Source organism: Rhinatrema bivittatum, chromosome 2 (genome assembly GCF_901001135.1).
Source record: "Rhinatrema bivittatum chromosome 2, aRhiBiv1.1, whole genome shotgun sequence".
NCBI lineage: Eukaryota > Metazoa > Chordata > Amphibia > Gymnophiona > Rhinatrematidae > Rhinatrema > Rhinatrema bivittatum.
In genome coordinates this window covers 710,590,068-710,611,613 of record NC_042616.1, presented here as the reverse complement: position 1 = coordinate 710,611,613, position 21,546 = coordinate 710,590,068, and the positions used below count along the sequence as shown (strand labels likewise).

Here is a 21,546-nt window from a genome sequence, read left to right as displayed (position 1 = left end):
GGGTCTGTAGGTTGGCCTACCTCCCTCCCACCCCACCTCTTCCCTGATTCCACAGAAAATGTCCCTAAATGCCCTCCCCCCCACAGCCAAACCCTATCCATTCCCCCCACCCAGCCGGTACCTTTAGAAATGTGGCTCTTGTGCTAGAATCATGGTACTGTATTGCAACCCTGGTTACTTTCAATGTTGCTATGTAACAATGCTTTTGGGGGGCGGGGGGGGGGGGCAGTGAGTGTATGTGCACACACACATTTAACCACATCTGCTTAATACTAGTGGGTTGGGGGAGCTGCCAGAGCTTCCAGTAGTTTTTCAGGCTTTAATATTGGTTCCTCTAGACCAGTGGTCCCCAACCTTTTTTGCACCAGGGACCGGCTTCAAGCAAGACCATTTTTCCATGGCCCGGCGGGGCAGGGGCGGGGCTTTGGTCATATGAGGGCGGGGTTATGGAGGGGGTTGGATTTTAGTGCACACTTATCATTTAATTATGACATTTATAAAGTGAATGTGACTCAACTCACCATAGGTTCTCATATGCATGGCACACTGACCCATGATCGTCATGGGGCTAGATGTAAAAGTACAGTTTGTATCCACGGGAACCCCCCTGACCCACAATAATGGATGTAAAGCAGAATTATGACATTCCCCATACAAAAAAGATGTTCTGGTGACATCTCAGTAACAGCAACTCAAACTCCTACTTCCAGGCTCAATAGCCCTACTTATGAAAAGACAGCAGTTTACCACCAATGCATGTCCTCTTGAGAAAACAACAAATGAGACCGATACAAACGCTTACATGCTAGCAAAATATTTCATCTCGGTAACAGATACAGAACTGACCTAACATACTCCCAGGATCTGTAGTAATGCACATAAACTAATCTGCACACAGTTACACCTGTATTATGGAATACACTCAAACAGGAGCAACCCTATCTATGAAAAGGCAACACTACAAATATTAAATCAGGTCCTAAAAACCAATACACCTCTTATTAGGAAAACAGAACTAGCAAGCAGCTATAGATCCCCACACAGAAATAATTGTAAAACTATACTAATAAGCAGAATAAATGTTTCAAAACAGCTATGAACAGAATAACATCCAACAATTAAAAACTCATAAAAACTATTAAACATTCTCCAAACACCAATAAAATATTTCAAAAAAGCAGACACCACACAATTAAAATAGCAGTCAAGAAAAATAAACTTAAAAAGCCACTTTTACTTACCCCCTCCAGCAGCTGTCCTACTCCCCTTCCCTGCAGGCCGTGGCACGCAGCAGTAGAAGCTAAGCTCTATACTTATGGTCCTCTTCCTTAGTGCCCATGACTCTCACACACACCATACCAGTCATGCCCCCATGACCAGTTTCTGTGTCTCACACACCAATCATCTCCCAAAACAGTCTTTGGCACACACACACCAGTCACCTGCCTGAACAGTTTCTCTCATGCCATACACACACACAGAGGCTTCCCACTCCCGTGTTCTACTTACATATATGGGCTTCTCACTCTCATAATCACTATCTCTGTCTCTCTCTCTCACACACACTCACCAGTCTCTCACTCCCATGTTCTCTTTCAGATATACAGGCTTCTCCCTCCCATGATGTGTCTCACACACACCCAGGTTTCTCACTCCCATGCTCACTCTTCACATGCACAGGTTTCTCATTCCCATAATCACTTTATTTCTCTCTCTCTCTCTCTCTCTCACTCACACACACACCAGTCACCTGATCTCGCTCATGCATACACACACACAGGCTTCCCACTCCCATGTTCTCTTTCAGATATACAGGCTTCTCCCTCCTATGCTGTGTCTCATACACACCCAGGTTTCTCACGCCCATGCTCACTTCTCTTCACATGCACAGGCTTCTCATTCCCATAATCACTTTCTCTCTGTTACACACACACCAGTCTCTCTCATTTCCATGCTCACTCTCCACGTGCACAGGCTTCTCATTCCCTGAATCACATTCTCTCACATTCACACACACCAGTCTTTTTCTCTCACACACACCATCACCTTACCAAGCAGTCTCTCTCTCTCATGCATGCACACTCACCCAGGTTTCTCACTCCCATGCTTTCTTTCACCCCCACAACACCAGGCTTCTTACGCCCATGCTTTCTCACATACCCAGACTTCTCACTTCCATGCTTTTTCTCTCTCACACACACACACATCAGTCACCTCCCTGACTGTCTCACACTCTCACATACACAACAGTCATCTCCCTGAGCAATCACTTTCATTGTCTCTCACATACACACACACATCAGCTCTCTGACCAGTCAATCACACACATGCTGGCTGCCTGCTTCTCTCTCTTTCTCTCACTCACTTCCTCTCCCCTCCCCCCCCCCCCCCCGAGCACAAACGGTAGCTGCACCACCTCCTCCTCCAGCCCCCGCAGGCCAAGAAAGAAGAATCCCATCGGCCGCGGGAGGCTCACGTTGCTGTCTCCTTTACCTATTATCAGCTGCTTCGATTGCTCGGGGGCCGATGCTGCTGTCGCCGCTGCTATTGTTTCATGCGGCACGGCTCTTTCTCCTTCCCGCGCACCGCGTATCACTTCCTGTTCCGGGTCAGAGGGAGGGAAGAAGAAAAGGCCAGCCGCGGATGCCACAGCTTTTTTTTTTTTGCACCGCTGCCGTTCCCGCTGGGCTTGAACGTGCTGATAGCCCAGCGGCAACGGCAGCAGGGAAGGAAGAGCAGCGGGAGAGACCGGGAGCGCGCGACACACCTGCCGGTGCTTGGCGGCGCCGCGGACCGGCAAAAAACTCCCACGGCCCGGTCCGCGGACCGGTGGTTGGGGACCCCTGCTCTAGACTATTGTAATTCTTTGTGTATGGGCATCCCTGAGAGTTCTGCTAGGGCACTACAGGTTTTATAGAATTCAGCGGTGAGGCTATTGACAAATACTGGCCTTCGAGAACACATTGTGCTAACTCTGCGTTCATTGCACTGGCTGCCCATAAAATGGGGGATACAATATAAGATCTTGTCCTTCATTCATAAATTATTAAACATTTTCCCATGATCACTGCATTGTATATTTGTTACACCCACAGTGTGAATTAAAATCGTGGATTTATTGAGGTTCCCTCTATACATCACATTTGGTCTAAGACTCAAGAGAAGACTTTATTAGTAGCATGTTCGGCACTTTGGAATACTTTGCCAGTGGCCTTGTGCTCAATAGCTTGTTTGCAATCATTTAAGTGTGATTTGAAGACTTATCTGTTCAGACTAGCTTTTGAGCTTTAGGCAGTTGTGCTTTGTTCCTTCTTATTGAACAGGTGCTGTATTTTTTTGTCCTTGTTAGTTTTTATGTTCCATTGTGATTTTCATGTGATTTGATTATGGTTGTTTTTACTGTAACCCACTTTGATCTTTGGTAAAATAGACAGAAATCCTTTTAAATAAATAGGCAAATCAGTTAATTTCAAAAGCCACTATATGCTACTCCAATATGATAGGTCCATGTGGTTTTCACCCCCCTCCCCCCCCCCTCTTCCTTTGTTTTAAAATTAGGGAAAGAGGCTGGTAGGGCTTTCAGTTTGTCTCTAACTCTTTGTCACAGCTGGGCAGGCCAGATAAAGGTATTTCCCCAGCAGGGAAAGCTCTGGACTCCAGCGCAGAGTCTTCTGCCTGACTGGCCACCTCCCCTTTTGGTTGAGTCCACAGGTTCTGGTGGCCAGCAGGACTTAGTTGGAAAGAGCACCTGGAGCAGGGGTTCAAGCAGAAATTGAAGCATGATATAATCAGAGTCGGCAGAGTACAGGCAACATTGAAGATCAGGTACCAGGAGTCAAACCAAACCTAGAGGAAGCAAGGTGTGCAGGAGCAATAAGGCAAGTCTTGGAACACGCTGGCAAGAATAAGGTAAACACATAGGTAGGAATGTTGTAAACAAGGGCAAAACTCTGTTGGTATACAAGGCAAGGTGCAAACAAGCAGCAGAAGCCACTAGGAAGCCTAAACAGGGGAAAGGCAGGGAACAGAAAGGCTGGATAGGCCCCTGGAAGGCCTGGACCAAGACAAGGAGAAGATAAGCAACAGATAAGGAGGGCCATTGGGACTCCCAGACAGGAGAACAAGACAGGCAAGGAGGGCCAGGAACAAGACATGATATAATCAAGCAAGAAGAACCATCTGGAGACCCACAGGGACCAGGAGGGCCACTAAGAGATCGACAGGGAATAGGAGGGCCACTGGGAGACCCACATGAAACAGGAGAGCTTCTGGGAGGCCCATAGGAACTAGGGAAATGAACAGGGATAAGACAGATCCAGACAAGAAGGTCTAAACAGGCCACACTGGAACAAAGCAAAGCAAATTGGCCACTACAGACCACCCAGGAACAAGGCAAGGCAAGAGGTTGGCCAAAGCAAGGAGCTAAGATGACTTGATAATGAGGCTGTGAGCAAACTATGAGGGAGGGTTTTTATAGGGCTGGCCTTGCTATGTCATGCAGCCTTAAAGGTGGAGGCCAGAGAAGGAGTGAGTGCAGCTCACTGAGGGCCCCTGCTGGCAGGGGGGCCAACTAGCAGCCAGAATTTTGATGCTTATTTTAACCATATGAGTACTCTTCATGTCCACACAGCCTGCTCTTTAAAGGTCGGTGTGCCATATAACATTTTTGTTAATATAGGTGTGCTTTGGGCTTGAAAAGGTTGGGAATCATTGGTGTACATCTATTAGCATTATATAAATCATAAGTAATATTATGTACTTTTTCTTTATTTGTATATTAAATTATCTCCATGTAGTAATTGCTGGTAACTCTTATAATAAAGGAAAAAGTTTAAAATATCATAAATTTTTATTAAGATTTGGCTTTCAAGACACATTTTTAAGAGAACAGTTTTCAAAAGGATTTAACCAAATAGCGAACCAGTCAGCTGGCTAGATTCCCTGGGGTGGAACTCATATCCCATGTAGAGGCTGGAAACACGGATGCACTTTTAACTGGATTAAAAAGAGGCATTTCTGGAGAAAGGTTTAGGACAGGTAATGAACTAAACACACACAATTCTATTTTTAATTGTTCATACGGGTATGTAGGTTTGCCCCTGTTCCTCCAGCCACAGAAACTCTTTGGTAGTTTCTCTTGGAAAATTATCTACAAGGTATGCAGATAGAAGGGTACTCAGGTTCTTTGCACCTGCCCAGTTTACTGAAAATGCCTGCTGAAACAATAGTTGAATATTGTTGTTTTTTTCTATTGCAGATGTTGTCCAGTTTATCTGGGTGGAAGCAAGGCACCACATGGAATAGGAACAAATTTGTCACAGAGGTTAGAAATCTTAGCCATAATATATTTCTTAAGCGCAAATATTTTCCAGATTACCAATATGTATTTAAAATATTTAATAGCCATGTTTATTTTTTTTTAAGGAACTACTTCCCCTTACCTTTTTTAACTGTTAATTTACACCAACTTTTCCTCATTGCAACCTGTTTCTTCCATTTGCTTTCTACTTTAATCTATTTGATTTACCTCAGTTCTTTTAAACACATCAAAGCGGTGTACAATTAAATAATAGAGCAATAGATAATAAGCATTAAAACATAACATTAAGGTGGAGCTCTTAAGAGAAGGCCAACAGCTTTAACTGCCATCTTGAACAGCCTCCTGAGTTCAGTGGAATTGCGGCTTACCGGACCGTTAAGTTCCAACTTCAACCAAGCACCAGGGCTATAACATCCGACCTGCAAAGACATTTTCTTGGGGGATCTCTGAGAAAAGGTGACCGGCTTTACCTGCTGTCTTGAGCTCAGTGAAATTACAGCCATCTGACTGCAAGTGCTGGTCACCCAAGCGCCAGGGCTATAACATCTGGCCTGCAGCAATGCAAGGCTGTGTGCCAAAGGGCGTGCCCCTTTTGAAAGGAAATCCCAGCAGAAATCAAAAGCGGAAGACAGTTGGAATGCCTGCAAACTGGACTCTAGCAAGAGGCCCCCTAGATGACCACTTGGTGCAGTTAAATGGTTGCATTTCCCCTAATTTAAGTAAGGAAATCACTGAAACATTTTTGAGTCCTGGAGTCTGGTCACCCCCATCTTTATCCAGAGCCATCCTGGAAGGGGAGAGTAAATGTGCTCCTGTATTAAGAGCAGTTGGAGGCCCATGTATGATGTCAGGTGACTCTCCAGATCAGCATCTAGGCTTGGAGCCCCCTCTGTCTTGAATCCCATGAGTCAAGAGCTGAATATGACAAACCATATACTGCCTAGTGGACACACCCCTGAATCTTCCAGGGCTATAGTGCCAGAGGCTGTTAGTCCAGCCCCAGGTCTTAGTGGAATTAAAGCAAAGGGGGCTTGTGCCCAAACCTGCAGATGTTCCAAGATTTATGAACACATTATCCCAGTTTTATTCAGTTTGTACTGGCTTTCCATTCAGTGGAGTATTCAGTACAAACTAGCTTCAATTATTCATACTTTATTACACCATCGCACTTCCCCTTGGATAAATACAACTCTTAAAATGTACACACCCAGCCATTCCCTCCATTTATCCAGCCAGCAATTACTGGAGATTCCTTCCTATAGATTAGCCAGACTTGACTCAACAAGAGAGAGAGAGAGAGCATTTTCCATCTCCAACCCCCCTTACTATGGAACTCGCTTCCTTTGCAGCTACGTACTTTCGAAGATTCTAAGGAATTTAGGAAGGTCATAAAGACTTTCCCTTTTAATACCTCATTTAAAGATCTGATACAGGAACAGACCTCTTAACAAAGCCTTCCACCATTTATCCAGCATACCAGTAAGATTTAGAGGAATTGTAATGCACCTTTAATAGGATCTGTTTTTGTCAGTTACTTTGTTTTTGTGGTTTTTGTTCTAACTTTTTATTATGTGTGTACTATTGTAACCTGTCCAAAGGTTTGAAGAGAGCAGGCTATGAGCAATTTTAAATAAAATAAATTAAATGTGACACTTAAGTCATACAGAAAGTGGTCATGCGTATTGAAACCTCCCTAGCTAGTACTGTCACCTGGCTTTGTTCCTTTTCTGCTGGAGCTGCTACTAAGATGTCTAATTTAGAAAACAGACTTGTAGGCCTTGAGAATCAGCTTGTGGTTCTGTCATGTTCCATAGCTACACTGCAATCTACAATAGCTATGATATCAAGGATAAATTGTTATACTGTAAACATGAATCTTTGGGGAAAAAAAACGTAGGTATTTCCCCAACAAAAGGTGGTTATCACCTGTAGAGTTGCCTAATAAATATTTTGTAGGAATATTACAATTTTCCTCTGTTTATTTTTTCCAGATATTATTTGCTTGCTAAAATGATTGTCTTAACCTAGTTGAAAGCTATAAGGATGTGCTTGCAGCCATTGAGAGCTCTGATTTTTCATCATTTCTTCAAGATTCTCATGATGTAATTGCAACTAGACCTACCCTATTGGGTTATGTTTTCTTCTGAAACAGTAATATAATCACAAAAGGAAATCAACATTTTGAAATATAAAATATTTTTCAAATGTTACATTTTTATTTTTTATTTCTTACATTTCAGACTTATATAGAACACGAGATACATCAATAATTTACATGCACAATATCAATTTAAAATCACACCATTTTGTTTTATCCATACCATATAATTTATTTATTCACTTTTATATACCGATATTCGTGTTGGCTTCATATCGGTTTACATGTCAAATCAAAAGACATCAATACAGCAGAATCAAATTGTTGGCAATCTTAAAACAATCAAAACATTAAAATTAATACAAGGCGAGAACATTGATTAAAATTAAATTCTAACCTCAAATAACTCTATAAAAAAAAAACAACCCTCTAAACTCTAAAACTGCCCATAAATTATAAGTAACATAAATAAAATGCAATAAGAGTAAATCTAAAAACAAATTAAAATAAATGGGGATAAGATAGTAAAACAAAACAGGAGCCTCTTAAGGGGATCTGTCCGACTATGTGAATGCTTTGTTCAAATAGCCATATCTTCAGTTGTTTTGTTTTTTTTGAATGAATGTGGATGTGTTTCAAGCCTGATATCTAACAGTAGTGTGTTCCATATTTTGGGCCTGCTAATGATAGGCTCTGTCTTGAGCGGTGTTTAAATGAGCTGATTTTGGGGATGGGATGGATAACAGTGCCTTACCCGAAGATCATAGATTACGCTGAGGGGTATGAATACCACTTACATCACCACATGCATTCATACATTCATATCCACGCTCTTTCTTAGCGTCCGGTCTGATGAATCCAAAACAAGTGAGTTATGCATTCCTACCAGCAGATAGAGATGGAGTAACTGACGTCACAGTATATACACCCCTGCAGTTATATCTGCCTGCTAGTATTCTCCATCTCCAGGAGATGGTGGACGTGCATCTCCCCACTGGGGATTGCTTCATTTTAAAATAAAGGAGAATGCCTGAGATGATTTCTGTGGTCCCTCAGATGAGTGCCTTGGTCCGGTACCTGGTTTTGCTGGTGTGGACTTAGCTGCTTGAGCAGTTGAAAGGCAGTGGGAGCAGGAAGCTAAGCGTGGCGATGACAGCACATGCCCTCTCCCCCTTGCAACCGAAGACCGTCTGTGTGCTCAGCCAAGTACAGCTGAGCTCCGGTAAGTTTTAAAAAAAAAAAATAGATACAGAGACTTAGCAGGAGGTTTTTTGTTGTACAGGGTTTCCTCCTTCCCTGGTGTCCGTGCTCATGGCGCCACTCCAACATTCGTTCCGCTCCATGGAAGGTCGCGGAATGTGGGCAGCCTGGCAGGTTGAGCAGCTTCCTTAGGCAAGGCCTCGCTCTGAGGCTTTTCGCTGCACACCATGTGATAGGCTGCAACGGCATTTTGTGCACTTTCTAAGGCTGTCCTCTACAGCAGCACTTCTCAACCAGTGTGTCGCGACACACCAGTGTGTGGCCAAGCACCGGCTGGTGTGTCGCGTGCTCCCGGTCTCTCCCGCTGCTCTTCCTTCCCTGCTGCCATTGCCGCCGGGCTATCAGCACATTCAAGCCCAGTGGGAACGGCAGCAGTGCTAAAAGAAGCTGTGGCACCCGTGGCTGGCCTTTTCTTCTTCCCGCACCTGCCCCCCCCCCCCCCCCCTCCCGTGACCCGGAACAGGAAGTGATACGCGGTGCGCTGGAAGGAGAAAGCCGTGCCGCGTGATAAAGTAGCAGCGGCGGCTGCAGCATCGGCCCCCGAGCAATTGAAGCAGCCGGAAAGGAGACAGCAGCTTGAGCCTCCCGCGGCTGATGGGATTCTTCTTTCTTGGCCTGAGGGGGCTGGCGGAGGAGGCCGCTGCAGCTACCATTTGTGCTCGGGGGAGGGGGGGGAGAGGAAGTGAGTGAGAGAGAGAGAAGCAGCCAGCCAGTGTGTAAGTGAGAGAATGTATTTGATTGAGAGCATGTGTGTGATTGAGAAAAACTGGTCAGAGAGCTGATGTGTGTGTGTGTGTGTGTGTATGTGAGAGACAATGAAAGTGACTGCTCAAGGAGATGACTGATGTATATGTGAGAGTGTGAGACAGACAGGGATGTGACTAGTGTGTGTGTGTGAAAGAGAGAAAAAGCATGGAAGTGAGAAATCTGGGTATGTGAGAAAGCATGGGAGTAAGAAGCCTGGTGTTGCGGGGGTGTGTGTGAAAGAAAGCATGGGAGTGAGAAGCCTGATTATGTGAGAGAGAGCATGGGAGTGGGAAGCCTGTGTGTGTGTGTGTGCATGCATGAGAGAGAGACTGGTTGGTATGGTGACAGTGTGTGTGAGAGAAAGAGACTGGTGTGTGTGAATGTGAGAGAAAAAAATGTGATTCAGGGAATGAGAAGCCTGTGCAGTGGAGAGCGAGCATGGAAATGAGAGAGAGACTGGTGTGTGTGTGTATGTGTGTGTAACAGAGAAAATGATTATGGGAATGAGAAGCCTGTGCATGTGAAGAGAGTGAGCATGGGAGTGAGAAATCTGTGTGTGTGTGTGAGACACAGCATGGGAGGAAGAAGCCTGTATATGTAAGACAGAACATGAAAGTGGGAAGCCTGTGTGTGTGTATGCATGAGAGAGATCAGGTGACTGGTGTGTGTTTATGTGTGTGTGTGAGAGAGAGAGAGAAAGTGATTATGGGAATGAGAAACCTGTGCATGTGAAGAGCGAGCATGGGAGTGAGAAACCTGTGTGTGTGTGAGACACAGCATGGGAGTGAGAAGCCTGTATATCTGTAAGAGAACATGGGAGTGGGAAGCCTGTGTGTGTGTGTGTGTGCGCGCATGAGAGAGATCAGGTGACTGGTGTGTGTGTGTGTGAGAGAGAGAGAGAGAAAGAAAGTATTATGGGAATGAGAAGCCTGTGCATGTGAAGAGTGAGCATGGGAGTGAGAAGCCTGTATATCTGAAAGAGAACATGGGAGTGGGAAGCCTCTGTGTGTGTATGCATGAGAGAGATCAGGTGACTGGTGTGTGTGTGTGTGTGTGTGAGAGAGAAAAAATGATTATGGGAATGAGAAGCCTGTGCATGGGAGTGAGAGACTGGTGAGTGTGTGTGAGACAGAGAAAGTGATTATGAGAGTGAGAAGCCCCTATATGTAAGTAGAACACGGCAGTGGGAAGCCTGTGTGTGTGTATGGCATGAGAGAAACTGTTCAGGAAGGTGACTGGTGTGTGTGTCAAAGACTGTTTGGGAGATGATTGGTGTGTGAGAGACAGAAACTGGTCATGGGGGCATGACTGGTATGGTGTGTGTGTGTGAGAGACTTGGGCACTAAGGAAGAGGACCATGAGTATAGAGCTTAGCCTCTACTGCTGCTTCTGCTGTGTGCTATGGCCTGCATGGAAGAGGAGTAGGAGAGCTGCTGGAGGGGGTAAGTAAAGGTGGCTTTTTAAGTTTATTTTCTTGATTGACTGCCATTTTAATTATTTAATATTATGTGATGTGTCTGCTTTTTTTGAAATATTTTATTGGTGTTTGGAGAATTTTTAATAGTTTTTATGAGTTTTTAATTGTTGGATGTTATTCTGTTCATAGCTGTTTTGAAACATTTATTCTGCTTGTTAGTATAGTTTTACAATTATTTCTGTGTGGGGATCTATAGCTGCTTGCTAGTTCTGTTTTCCTAATAAGACGTGTATTGGTTTTTAGGGCCTGATTTAATATTTGTAGTGTTGCCTTTTCATAGATAGGGTTGCTCCTGTTTGAATGTATTCCATAATACAGGTGAAACTGTGTGCGAATTAGTTTATGTGCATTACTACAGATCCTGGGAGTATGTAAGGTCGGTTCTGTGTCTGTTACCGAGATGAGATATTTTACTAGCATGTAAGCGTTTTATCAGTCTTATTTGTTGTGTTTTCTGAAGAGGACATGTATTGGTGGTAAACTGCTGTCTTTTCATAAGTAGGACTATTGAGCCTGGAAGTAGAAGGAGTTTGAGTTGCTGTTATTGAGATGACACCAGAACCAGAATATCTTTTTTGTAGGGTGAGTTGTATGAGGAATGTCATAATTCTGCTTTACATCCATTATTGTGGGTCAGGGGGGTTCCCGTGGATGCAAACTGTACTTTTACATCTAGCCCCATGACGATCATGGGTCAGTGTGTCATGCATGTGAGAACCATCTGTCAGGTGTGTGCCGACAGAAAAAAGGTTGAGAACCACTGCTCTACAGGATTGTCGGTCCGGCGTATGCATGCATCTCGCTGTGCGTTCAGGTTGGACGCCCAGCTTTTAAGTGCACAGTGGGGCCATGTAGTCTGTGCGCCCACATTATGACGATTAGTGGCCGCACGCTTTCCTATGCGCACAAGTGGTACTGTGCGCTTAATTTTTGGCCACCTAAGTAAGCGCCTAGGTCTGTGCACATAAGTGTTGGACGCATAATTTCTAGGCGCCTAGTTGAGTGCCTGTCTAAATAAGAAAAACAAAACCGGCTAGACACACGCTTTTGGCCACCGCTGAGCACATTATCAGCCATCCTGGCACCTGTGCCTAAGAAGACTAAACGTCTTTCTCTTTCACTGCTTGGGAATCTCAGCCAGGAGAGTATGCTGATTTGTGCCAGTGCTGTATGGAGGCTGAGGGTGAATTGTCTGCCTCTGATTTCACTAAGCCTGGTTCATCCCAGCCGGATGTGGGTGTGGGTAAAGACGATTCAGGTGGGGCACTTAATTTTGGAACTCCTCTAACTGGTTCTTCATCAGGGGAAGTTAGCTTAGTGAGTACACCTCAGGTCCCTCCCAGTCTGGATGATTCTACTTTTTCATGGGTAGAATTTTTCCAGGGGTTGCAGTCCTTTCTTCAGGCGTAGTCCTCTGCCCTGACCCATGCTCCTAGAGCAGATGCGCAGGGGGAAAACCTTGCCTGGAATTTTTGTTGGGCAGGAGCGGGCTCTCTGAATGGAGATCCGAACGGCACAGATGATGACACCGATCCTGCCTCTCTTGAGGATGATGAAATTCCCCTGGATTAGAACCATATGGAACTATGTTGTGGTTCTTTAGATGAACTGCCAGCTCTGATTTCCCAGACCTTGAAAATTGCTTGGAATTCCTGGTGCAATTCAGTGTCTGAGCCAAAGAGAAATCCCATTTTGGTTTCCTTGGTAAAGCCTCTTGGTTTTTCCCCATGATGGGTGCCCCAGAGGCTATTTTGGAAGGCCTGTACCCTCTGGATCCAGTGGTAAGAGAGCGCTTATGTTTTTCCCAAGTTGTAAATGCACTTGTGTGTGCAGTCTCCAAGCAGATTACTATTCTTCAGCCATAGAAGAGATCTGAGGTCATTGGAAGTCAATGGCCTAGTGCAGGAGTAGCTGGAAGACAAGTTACTGTATTCCTTTCCTCCATGGCCTATGTTGGCAGATTGATTTGAAGGATTGGATGCCACCAAGGGATGGTGCTCTTGGTTGCTCCAGATTGGCCCAGGAGACTGTGGCATGCAGATCTGCGGAGGCTCCTGGTGGATTCGCCTCTTCAACTTCTGGCGCACAGGAACCTGTTGCAGAAGGGGCCTGTCCTTCATGAAGATCCAACTCTATTTTGTCTTACATAATGGCCCTTGACAGGACTCGCTTGCTGATATGTGAATACTTTACGGCAGTGATCTCTGCCTTGCTAAGAAATAGAAAGTTCTCCACTTCCTTGGCCTATGTGCGGATTTGGAGAGTGTTGGAGACCTGGTGCAAAGATCGCGGTGCTCTTCCTTGTTTGGTCAAGATACCGATGGAACTTTTGCAGGATGGCTTGAATAAAGTTTTGGCCCTTTATTCTTTAAGGGTACAAGTAACTGCTCTCTCCTGTTTCAGGGATCTGGTCAATGGTGGATCCTTGTCGGCTAATGTGGTCCGTTTTCTGAAAGGAGTGGAACATCTTCATTCTCCTTTGTATTTCCACTGCCCTATGGAGTTTCAATTTGGTTTTGGATTTTTTGGTAGGCCGCTGTGTACTCTTTTCTTCGGTTTCTGACCTTGACAACAATGTTTCTTGTAGCAAATTGTTATGCACATAGGGTTTCCGAGCAGCAGACCTTGTCTTGCCAGGAGCTGTTTCTCTTTTAGTATTTTTAATTATTTAACACTTATTTTAAAATATTTTAGTTTTAACAATTTCTATTTTAACAGCTATTGTGTTTTTCATAATTTCTGATCTTTTAATTATTTTAGCTGTTAATCTTCTTTTATGATATGATTGTAATTTCATTGCTTTTATCTGTTTTATTGAAATGTTAACCACCGTGAAGGCTTTACTGAGACAACGGTTTATAAATGACCTTAAACCTTTTTACCAAAAGTAGTCTCTGAATTTCAGTTGAACCAGACCATCTCCCTGACATCTCTGGTCAGGGGGAGAGATGTAGAAGAGCCTCTTCTGTTGCGGCCCTTGGATGTCAAGCGGCATATTGTCAGGTATCTGGAGGTCACTGGGCCTTTGTGCAGGTCGGATCGCCTGTTTGTCCTCCATGATGGTACTAGACAGGGAGAGCCAGTCTCATGGGCTACAGTAGCTCGCTGGATTTAGGAGGTAGTCACCAATGCATATGTGGATGCTGGAAAGCCGTTACCTAGTCGTGTTCGGGCCCATTTCACTTGAGCTCAGGCATTGTCATGAGCAGAAGTTAGATAAGGGGATAAGGATCAATGGGTGGAGAGAGTTGAAGAATTAGCAGAAGTATTAAACAAATACTTCAGATCAGTGTTCACTAAGGAAAACCCTGGAGAAGGACTGTCACTTGTTATCAAGACTGTAGAAGGGGGTGGAGTAGATGAAACTTCATTTACAGTTGTATAGGAAGAGCTAAGAAAACTGAAAGTGGACAAAGCCATGGGGCCTGATGAGGTTCACCCCAGAATACTGAGGGAACTCAGAGATGGTGATGGTCACAGTTCACAAGAGTGGGAGCAGAGAAGAGGCTGGAAACTACAGGCCAGTTAGCATCACCTCGGTGATGGGAAAATTAATGGAGACTCCGCTGAAGGAAAGGATAGTGAACTATCTATAATCCGGTGAGTTGCTCGATCAGAAGCAGCATGGATTCACCAGGGAAGGTCCTGTCAGACTAATCTAATTGATTTCTTTGATGGGGTGACTAGAGAACTGGATCAGGGAAGAGCACTCGGTGTAATTTACTTGGATTTTAGTAAAGAGTTTGATACAGTCCCACATAGAAGACTCGTCAACAAAATGAGAAGCTTGGGAGTCAGCTCCAAGGTGATGGCGTGGATTACAAACTGGTTAACTGATGGATAGAAGACATCAGGTGATGGTAAATGGAACCTACTCTGAAGAGAGAATGGTGTTAAGTGGAGTGCCACAGGGATCAGCCTTGGGACCGGTTCTGTTCCACATCTTCGTGAGTGACATTGCGGAAGGGATAGAAGGTAAAGTTTGTCTATTTGCGGATGATACTAAGATCTGCAATAGAGTTGGACACGCTGGAAGGAGTAGAGAGAATGAGACAGGATTTAAGGAAGCTGGAAGAGTGGTCGATGATATGGCAGCTGGGATTCAATGCCAAGAAGTGCAGAGTCGTGCATCTGGGGTGTGGTAATCCGAAAGAACTGTATGCGTTGGGGGGTGAAGGGCTGATGTGTATGGAGCAGGAGAGAGACCTTGGGGTGATAGTGTCTAACGACCTGAAGTCAACAAAGCAGTGAGACACAACGATAGCCAAAGCCAGAAGAATGCTAGGCTGCATAGAGAGAGGAATATCTAATAAGAAAAGGGAAGTGATATTTCCCTTGTACAGGTCCTTGGTGAGGGCTCACCTGGAGTACTTTGTTCAGTTCTGGAGACCGTATCTCAAAGGAGAGAGAGGATGGAGGCGGTCCAGAGAAGGGCGACCAAAATGGTGGGTGGTCTCCATCGAATGACTTATGAGGAGAGGTTGAAGAACTGTATACCCTGGAGGAGAGGAGGAGCAGGGATGATATGATACAGACCTTCAGATACTTGAAAGGTTTTAATGAACCATGATTGTCAAACCTTTTTCATTGGAAACAATTTAGTAGAACTAGGGGGTCACGATTTGAAACTCCATGGAGGAAGACTTAGAACCATTGTCAGGAAATATTTCTTCACTGAGAGGGTGGTGGATGTTTGGAATGCCCTTCTGGAGGAAGTGGTGAAAACTAAAACTGTGAAGGATTTCAAAGGGGCATGGGATAAACACTGTGGATCCCTAAAGGCTAGAGGATGGTAATAAATAAAAAAGCTTGGGGGTAACCTGCACGGAGCGACAGTTACTACCTTGGGAAGCTTGCAGGGCAGACTAGATGGACTATTTTGGTCTTTTTCTGCCATCATTACTATGTTACCATGATTAACATCTTCCATTGACATTTGCTGACTTGCAACGTGGTCATTCTTGCACACCTTTCCAGGTATTATCATCTGGACATGCAAGCCCAGGAGGACGCAGCGTTTGCACGTTTGGTTTTGACTGGACTGCGGGCAGCCCCCGCCCTGTTCGGGTGTAGCTTGGGTACATCCCACTTGTTCTGGATTAATCTGACTGGATGCTAAGAAATGAGAAATTACTACTTACCTGATACTTTCCTTTTCTATAGGACAGTCAGATGAATCTAGCTTCCCTCTCTTGGCTGCTGTCTGATTGCATAATGATCCTCCTGTGTGCCTATATGTTACGGGGCTAAGTGTTACTCCAGTCCCTAGACCAGTATTATTACATTCTTATCTGATCTCAATGTTGCCTGTTGGATGATTATTGCAATGGTTATCTGTTTTTCATCAAGTTTTTTGCTAGTCTGGCCACAGATGCTTTTGAAGAAAATACTGGCAGGCTGATGAAACTGCAAGGATGTATATACTGTGATGTCAGTTACTCCGTTGCCATCTGCTGGTAGGAACTCATAACCTACTTGTTCTGGATTCATCTGACAGTTCTAAAAAAAAAAAAAAAAGGAAATTATCAGGTAAGTAATTTCTCATATAAAAATAATTGACAATAACTCAAATCACTATACAAAATGTTACACAAAGGAATTGTCTCGAACCATAATGACTTCACTGAATATTAATTAATTTAAATATCCATCACCCTGACCATAGGCCCACTTATTTCACCCATTACGGCTTCTTTAGGGGGATGCAATATCCACTCTCCTCCTTATGTAATATACAATGCATCTTCCAGAGTCCCGTTACAAAGTACAGGGAAAACAGCATCTACTGCAACCAATCCGTTGATCTAAATTTCTGTTAGCAATCACACGGTGATATATTCAGTGAATTTACATACTCTAATAGACTTAAACACATATAAAAATATATATATATGTACACAAAATTAATGCTATACATAGCTTGTAACTGCAGCACCTAACTGATCGGTGCAAATCTTACCAGCCCAATCTAATGTGATCTCTTGTGTTCATGTACCTCTACAAACTGCATATACAATTACACCACCTAAATTCTTTTTAGCAAAAGTATTAACCACAACTTTCTCCCTCAGGCTCCTGTAATAACTATTGTATACTAAAATTTACCAAAATGCTTTGGGTGGTATAATTGTATATGCAGTTTGTGTGATTTTTAAATTGATATTGTGCATGTAAATTCTTGATGTATCTCTTGTGTTCTATATTAGAGTATGAAATGTGGTAAGAAAAAATAAAAATGTAACATTTGAGAAATATTGTATATTTCAAATTTTTTATTCCTTTTTTGTAATTATATTATTTGTATTTGTAGGACTTTTTGATATACCCTTTTGTTATAATTGTTCTTCTGGAACAGACAAGGAATTGGTACTTAGGCAATATTCTAAATATAAGAATGAAATTTTTTGTGGACAAAGGATACATATTTTTCCTGATGTTGCTAAACAGATTCAAATGAGAAGGAAGCTTTTCCTACAGTTAAAACACAGTGTAAATGGTTTGGGTGCATCTTTTTTCTTACAGTTCCAATGTAAATGTATTATTTATCATGGGAACAAGTTTTTTTTTGTTGATCCTGTCCATTTGGAAACATTTCTTGTTGATAAAGGTGGGTGATAATGTTGAGAGTGTGTGAGAATATATATATTGGAATAGTATTGAATAGCTCTGTTGGCGCCTGTTTGTTTATTATTTCTTCTTTTTATTTTCTTATATCCCCCCCCCCCATGAAGGGGACTTGTGATTTGTAAGATGGAATATTATTATTGGTAGGTTTTCTTCTATGTATTATGCTTATGTATGTCACTTTTTATTTTAGCTTTAATCTTAGTAATGGAATGCATGTTAATAAAAAGATAATTATTTAAAAAAAAAAAAAAAAAAAACATAAACTGGAAATCTAAAAATCAAAGTTGCATGGTAGGGGCCACCAAAAACAATAATCACAGGAAGGATTCATGCAGTTACTTTCCAGATTTTTGTAGTTTTACATCTCCTCGTTTATTGTTGAATTAAGAGCAGCACATGACTTCTCTTAGCCAAGAGTTGACTGCTTCCCTCTCCATGTTACCAAAGGTGCTCTGTGAGTGATGCCTCTGCCCTCTCACTCTCCTGAAAATCAAAATGGCAATCCTGACATGCTGACCTGAGCGTTTTTCTTTGGTGTTTGAGTCAATCCTTTGCTTCAGGTACAAACAGATTTATCTTGCTGGAAGGTTCTTTACATATCAACTATAAGGCATTCACATAAAATTTTTAAATTTTACATTATCAATATCTGCACAAAATCAGCACCAGCATAGGATTAGAGAAACCATCATAACACCCAGCAGTAAATAAACCTATATTTGTCCATAAGCTCGTGTGGGTCATTCATATCATTTGTCTCAAAGCATGACAGTTCAACATTTTTTTGTGTTATTTTTATACATTAGAGCCAAGAAGAAAATTAAATTACTTCCCTTCAGTGATCTATATCTTCATTATCCACAACTTGAGGGGTGAAAAAACATTCAGCTGCAGTACTTAACAGGAACCCAAGCATTGACTGAAGTGGCAGGAACCCGAATTAACGCTATGTTTCGAATTACTTCAGCATCAGGGATAATTCATTCGCTCAGTAGCCTCCAATTTTCATGGCTCATTATACTGAAAACAAACATACAAGAACAGCTGTAAAACAATTACCGGTATGTGCTATAAAACAGGTTAACTCACCCACATTAAAGTATCATTTCGTACTGGCAGCACAGTTTTCTGCTTGTTATAGCCAAGATCAAGCGTGCTTCGCGCCATTGTGGAGCATTGCTTTTAAAAGAACCATGTTCACAGAAAGACATCACTTCTGACGTCAGCGCCTATCAGATGATTAGCCTACCCAGCAGTCACAATGTAAATATAGATATTGGCGCAATTGTTTGTATCTTAAATACCTGAGTTCCATTCGATCTCGTTATTTAAGCCATGAGGGAATACTGAATTAATTTATAAATCTATCTCTGTTCCCTTTGTAATAAAAGTTTTCTCTTATTAACCCGCCCCCCTCCAGTTTTTATTAATGGTATCCAAAATATACCATTTGATATCTTCAAAGCGATGTTGTGATTGTATGAAATGTGGCAGCAATGGTGCATGAAGTTTGTTGGTTCTGAGACAACTTTGTGTTCCAATAACCATGTGTGTAGCTGTCTCGTGGTTCATCCAACATATTGTAGCCCACGTGGGCATTGTAGACAGTATACAGCAAATGAGATTTTACAATTGGAAACTTCACATGTTGGAAAACTTTGTTGGGTAGAAAAAGATTTTGTGTGTCAGAACCCCATAAGAACATAAGAACATTTCACAAGACATTTCACAAGACATACAATGTGTGCATGGTTCACAATTGTGTGTCGAAGATGTTTTCTCGGTCTGGGGTAAACTAGATTGTACCATATTTATTTATTTATTTTATTTAAGAATGTTTTTATATACTGCGGCACGTTAGAAAACATCACCTCTGTTTACAATGAACGATAATTCAGCAACCAGCTTTACAATCCAAACAATTTAGAATGGAACAACAGATATATAAATTAAAACCAGAATACAATTAACATCAAATAATACAATGGGGATGTACTTAAAAGGTGGAGGAAATTTAAAGATATATATATATATATAATTTGAAGTAAATATAACAGGAGATGTAAATTAATTTGGGAGCTAAAATTGCATGATAGATCCAAGAATCAAAATAGTCTTTACAAAAGTAAAATATCAACGGAGGCGTTTAGCGTTATTGTAAAGTGACTGCATGAAATGGAAAAAGATTATTGAAAAATAAGCATATATTTAGTAATATCTGAGGGGGAAATGTTCATGAAGTGTATGCTTGTTTAAACAGCCAGGTTTATCTTTATCTTTGATATTTTGTCCCCAGGTGAAAGCAAATCTCACCGGTAATTGTGTGGATGCAAAAAAATCCATAATTGGCCAATGTTGTTGAATTATGTAACACATTTTATTTGACAAATAAGAGTAAGTAAGCACCCAAGTTTGTCGCTTTGATATTTGTCACGTAGAAGTAGTTAGAAGTAGATCCCTATTATTGAACAATGCTCGCTGAAAAGCTCACTTCACCATATCTCTTGGATATCCTTATCAGCTAAAGTTTGCAGTTGGCATTTATATTTCTGCACATCAGTGCAAATCCTGCGCAATCACTGGAACTGTCCAACTGGGAGGCTTCTTTTTAGAGGGGATGGATGGAAGCTTTAAAAAAAATAACAAGTTGTTGTGTTCATTTGGTTTTCTATACAAGGTGGTCGTAAGTGAAGGTGGTGTTTTGATAATCTTCAAATTCAGAAAGGGAATATGTTCATTACAATAATTTAATGTGACACGCAAATTGGTGTTCAAGGTATTTAGCCATTGGTGAAATTGTATAAGTGTTTCAGATGACCATCTCCAGATGACAAAAATATCATTGATGTAACGTTTCCAACAAAGCCTCTACACAATTACCGGTGAAATTTGCTTTCACCAAGGGACGAAATATCAAAGATAAAGTGGTGTGATCCAGTTTACCCCCTGACTGAGACAACATCTTTGACACACAATTGTGAACCATGCACACATTGTATGATATGTAAAATGTGGATTTCTGGCACACAGATAAAATCTTTTTCTACCCAACAAATTTTTCTAACGTGAAGTTTTCAGTTGTAAAACCTCATTTGTTGTATAATGTCTACAGTGCCCATGTAGGCTACAATATGTTGGACAAACCACGAGACAGCTACACACATGGTTATTGGAACATAAAAGTTGTCTTAAAGACTGGAGGGGGGGTAATTAGGGACAACTTTTATTACAAAGAGAACAGAGATGGATTTATAAAATTAATTCACTGTTCCCTCATGGCTTAAATAAAAAGATCGAATGGAACCCTTGTATTTAAGGTACAAATGATCGCGTCAATATCTATATTTACATCGTGACTGCTTGGTAGCCTAATCAGCTGATGGGCGCTGATGTTGGAAGTGACGTCTTTCTGTGAACATGTCGGTTCTTTTAAAAGCAATGCTCCGCAATGGCGCAAAACATGCTTGATCTTGGCTATTACAAGCAGAAAACTGCCGCCAGTAAGAAAAGATACCTTAATGTGGGTGAGTTCTTCTTTTTGGTAATACATAATTGTTTTACAGCTGTTCTTGTACGTTTGTTTTCAGTGTAATGAGCCATGAAAATTGGAGTCTACTGAGCATATGAATTACCCCTGATGCTGAAGTAATTCAAAACAGCGTTATGTCAGGTTCCTGCTAAGTACTTCAGTGAAATGCTTGGGTTCCTATTAAGTACTGCAGCCAAATGTTTTTTCATCCCTCAAGTTGTGGTTAATGAAGATAAAGATCACTTGAGGGAAGTCATTTAATTTTCTTCTTGGCTCTGATTTTTATATGCATAAAAATACACAAAAAATTAACTTTTGTGCTTTTGAGACTTATGATAATGAATGACCTACACAAGCTTAGGTCTGTTTTATTTATTTATTTATTTATTTATTTATGGATTTTATATACCGGGAGTTCCTGTATACAATACATATCACTCCGGTTCACAGTTAAACGGTAATAACTACTGCCGTGTGGCAGTTTACAT

General features: G+C 42.2%; 1 protein-coding gene across 4 annotated transcripts in view; it reads left to right on the top strand.

Moving 5' to 3' along the window:
- C2H8orf37 (chromosome 2 C8orf37 homolog) overlaps positions 1–21,546 on the top strand; it is an 83,103-nt gene that overhangs the window by 49,268 nt on the left and 12,289 nt on the right. For 3 of the 4 annotated variants that reach the window (XM_029591748.1, XM_029591746.1, XM_029591749.1), the window contains exon 4: positions 5,258–5,323. The exons of the other annotated variant lie outside the window; for it this stretch is intronic. In XM_029591748.1, coding sequence (XP_029447608.1) covers positions 5,258–5,323 — 66 coding nt within the window. The remainder of the gene's footprint in view (positions 1–5,257; positions 5,324–21,546) is intronic. 4 annotated transcript variants of the gene reach the window in all.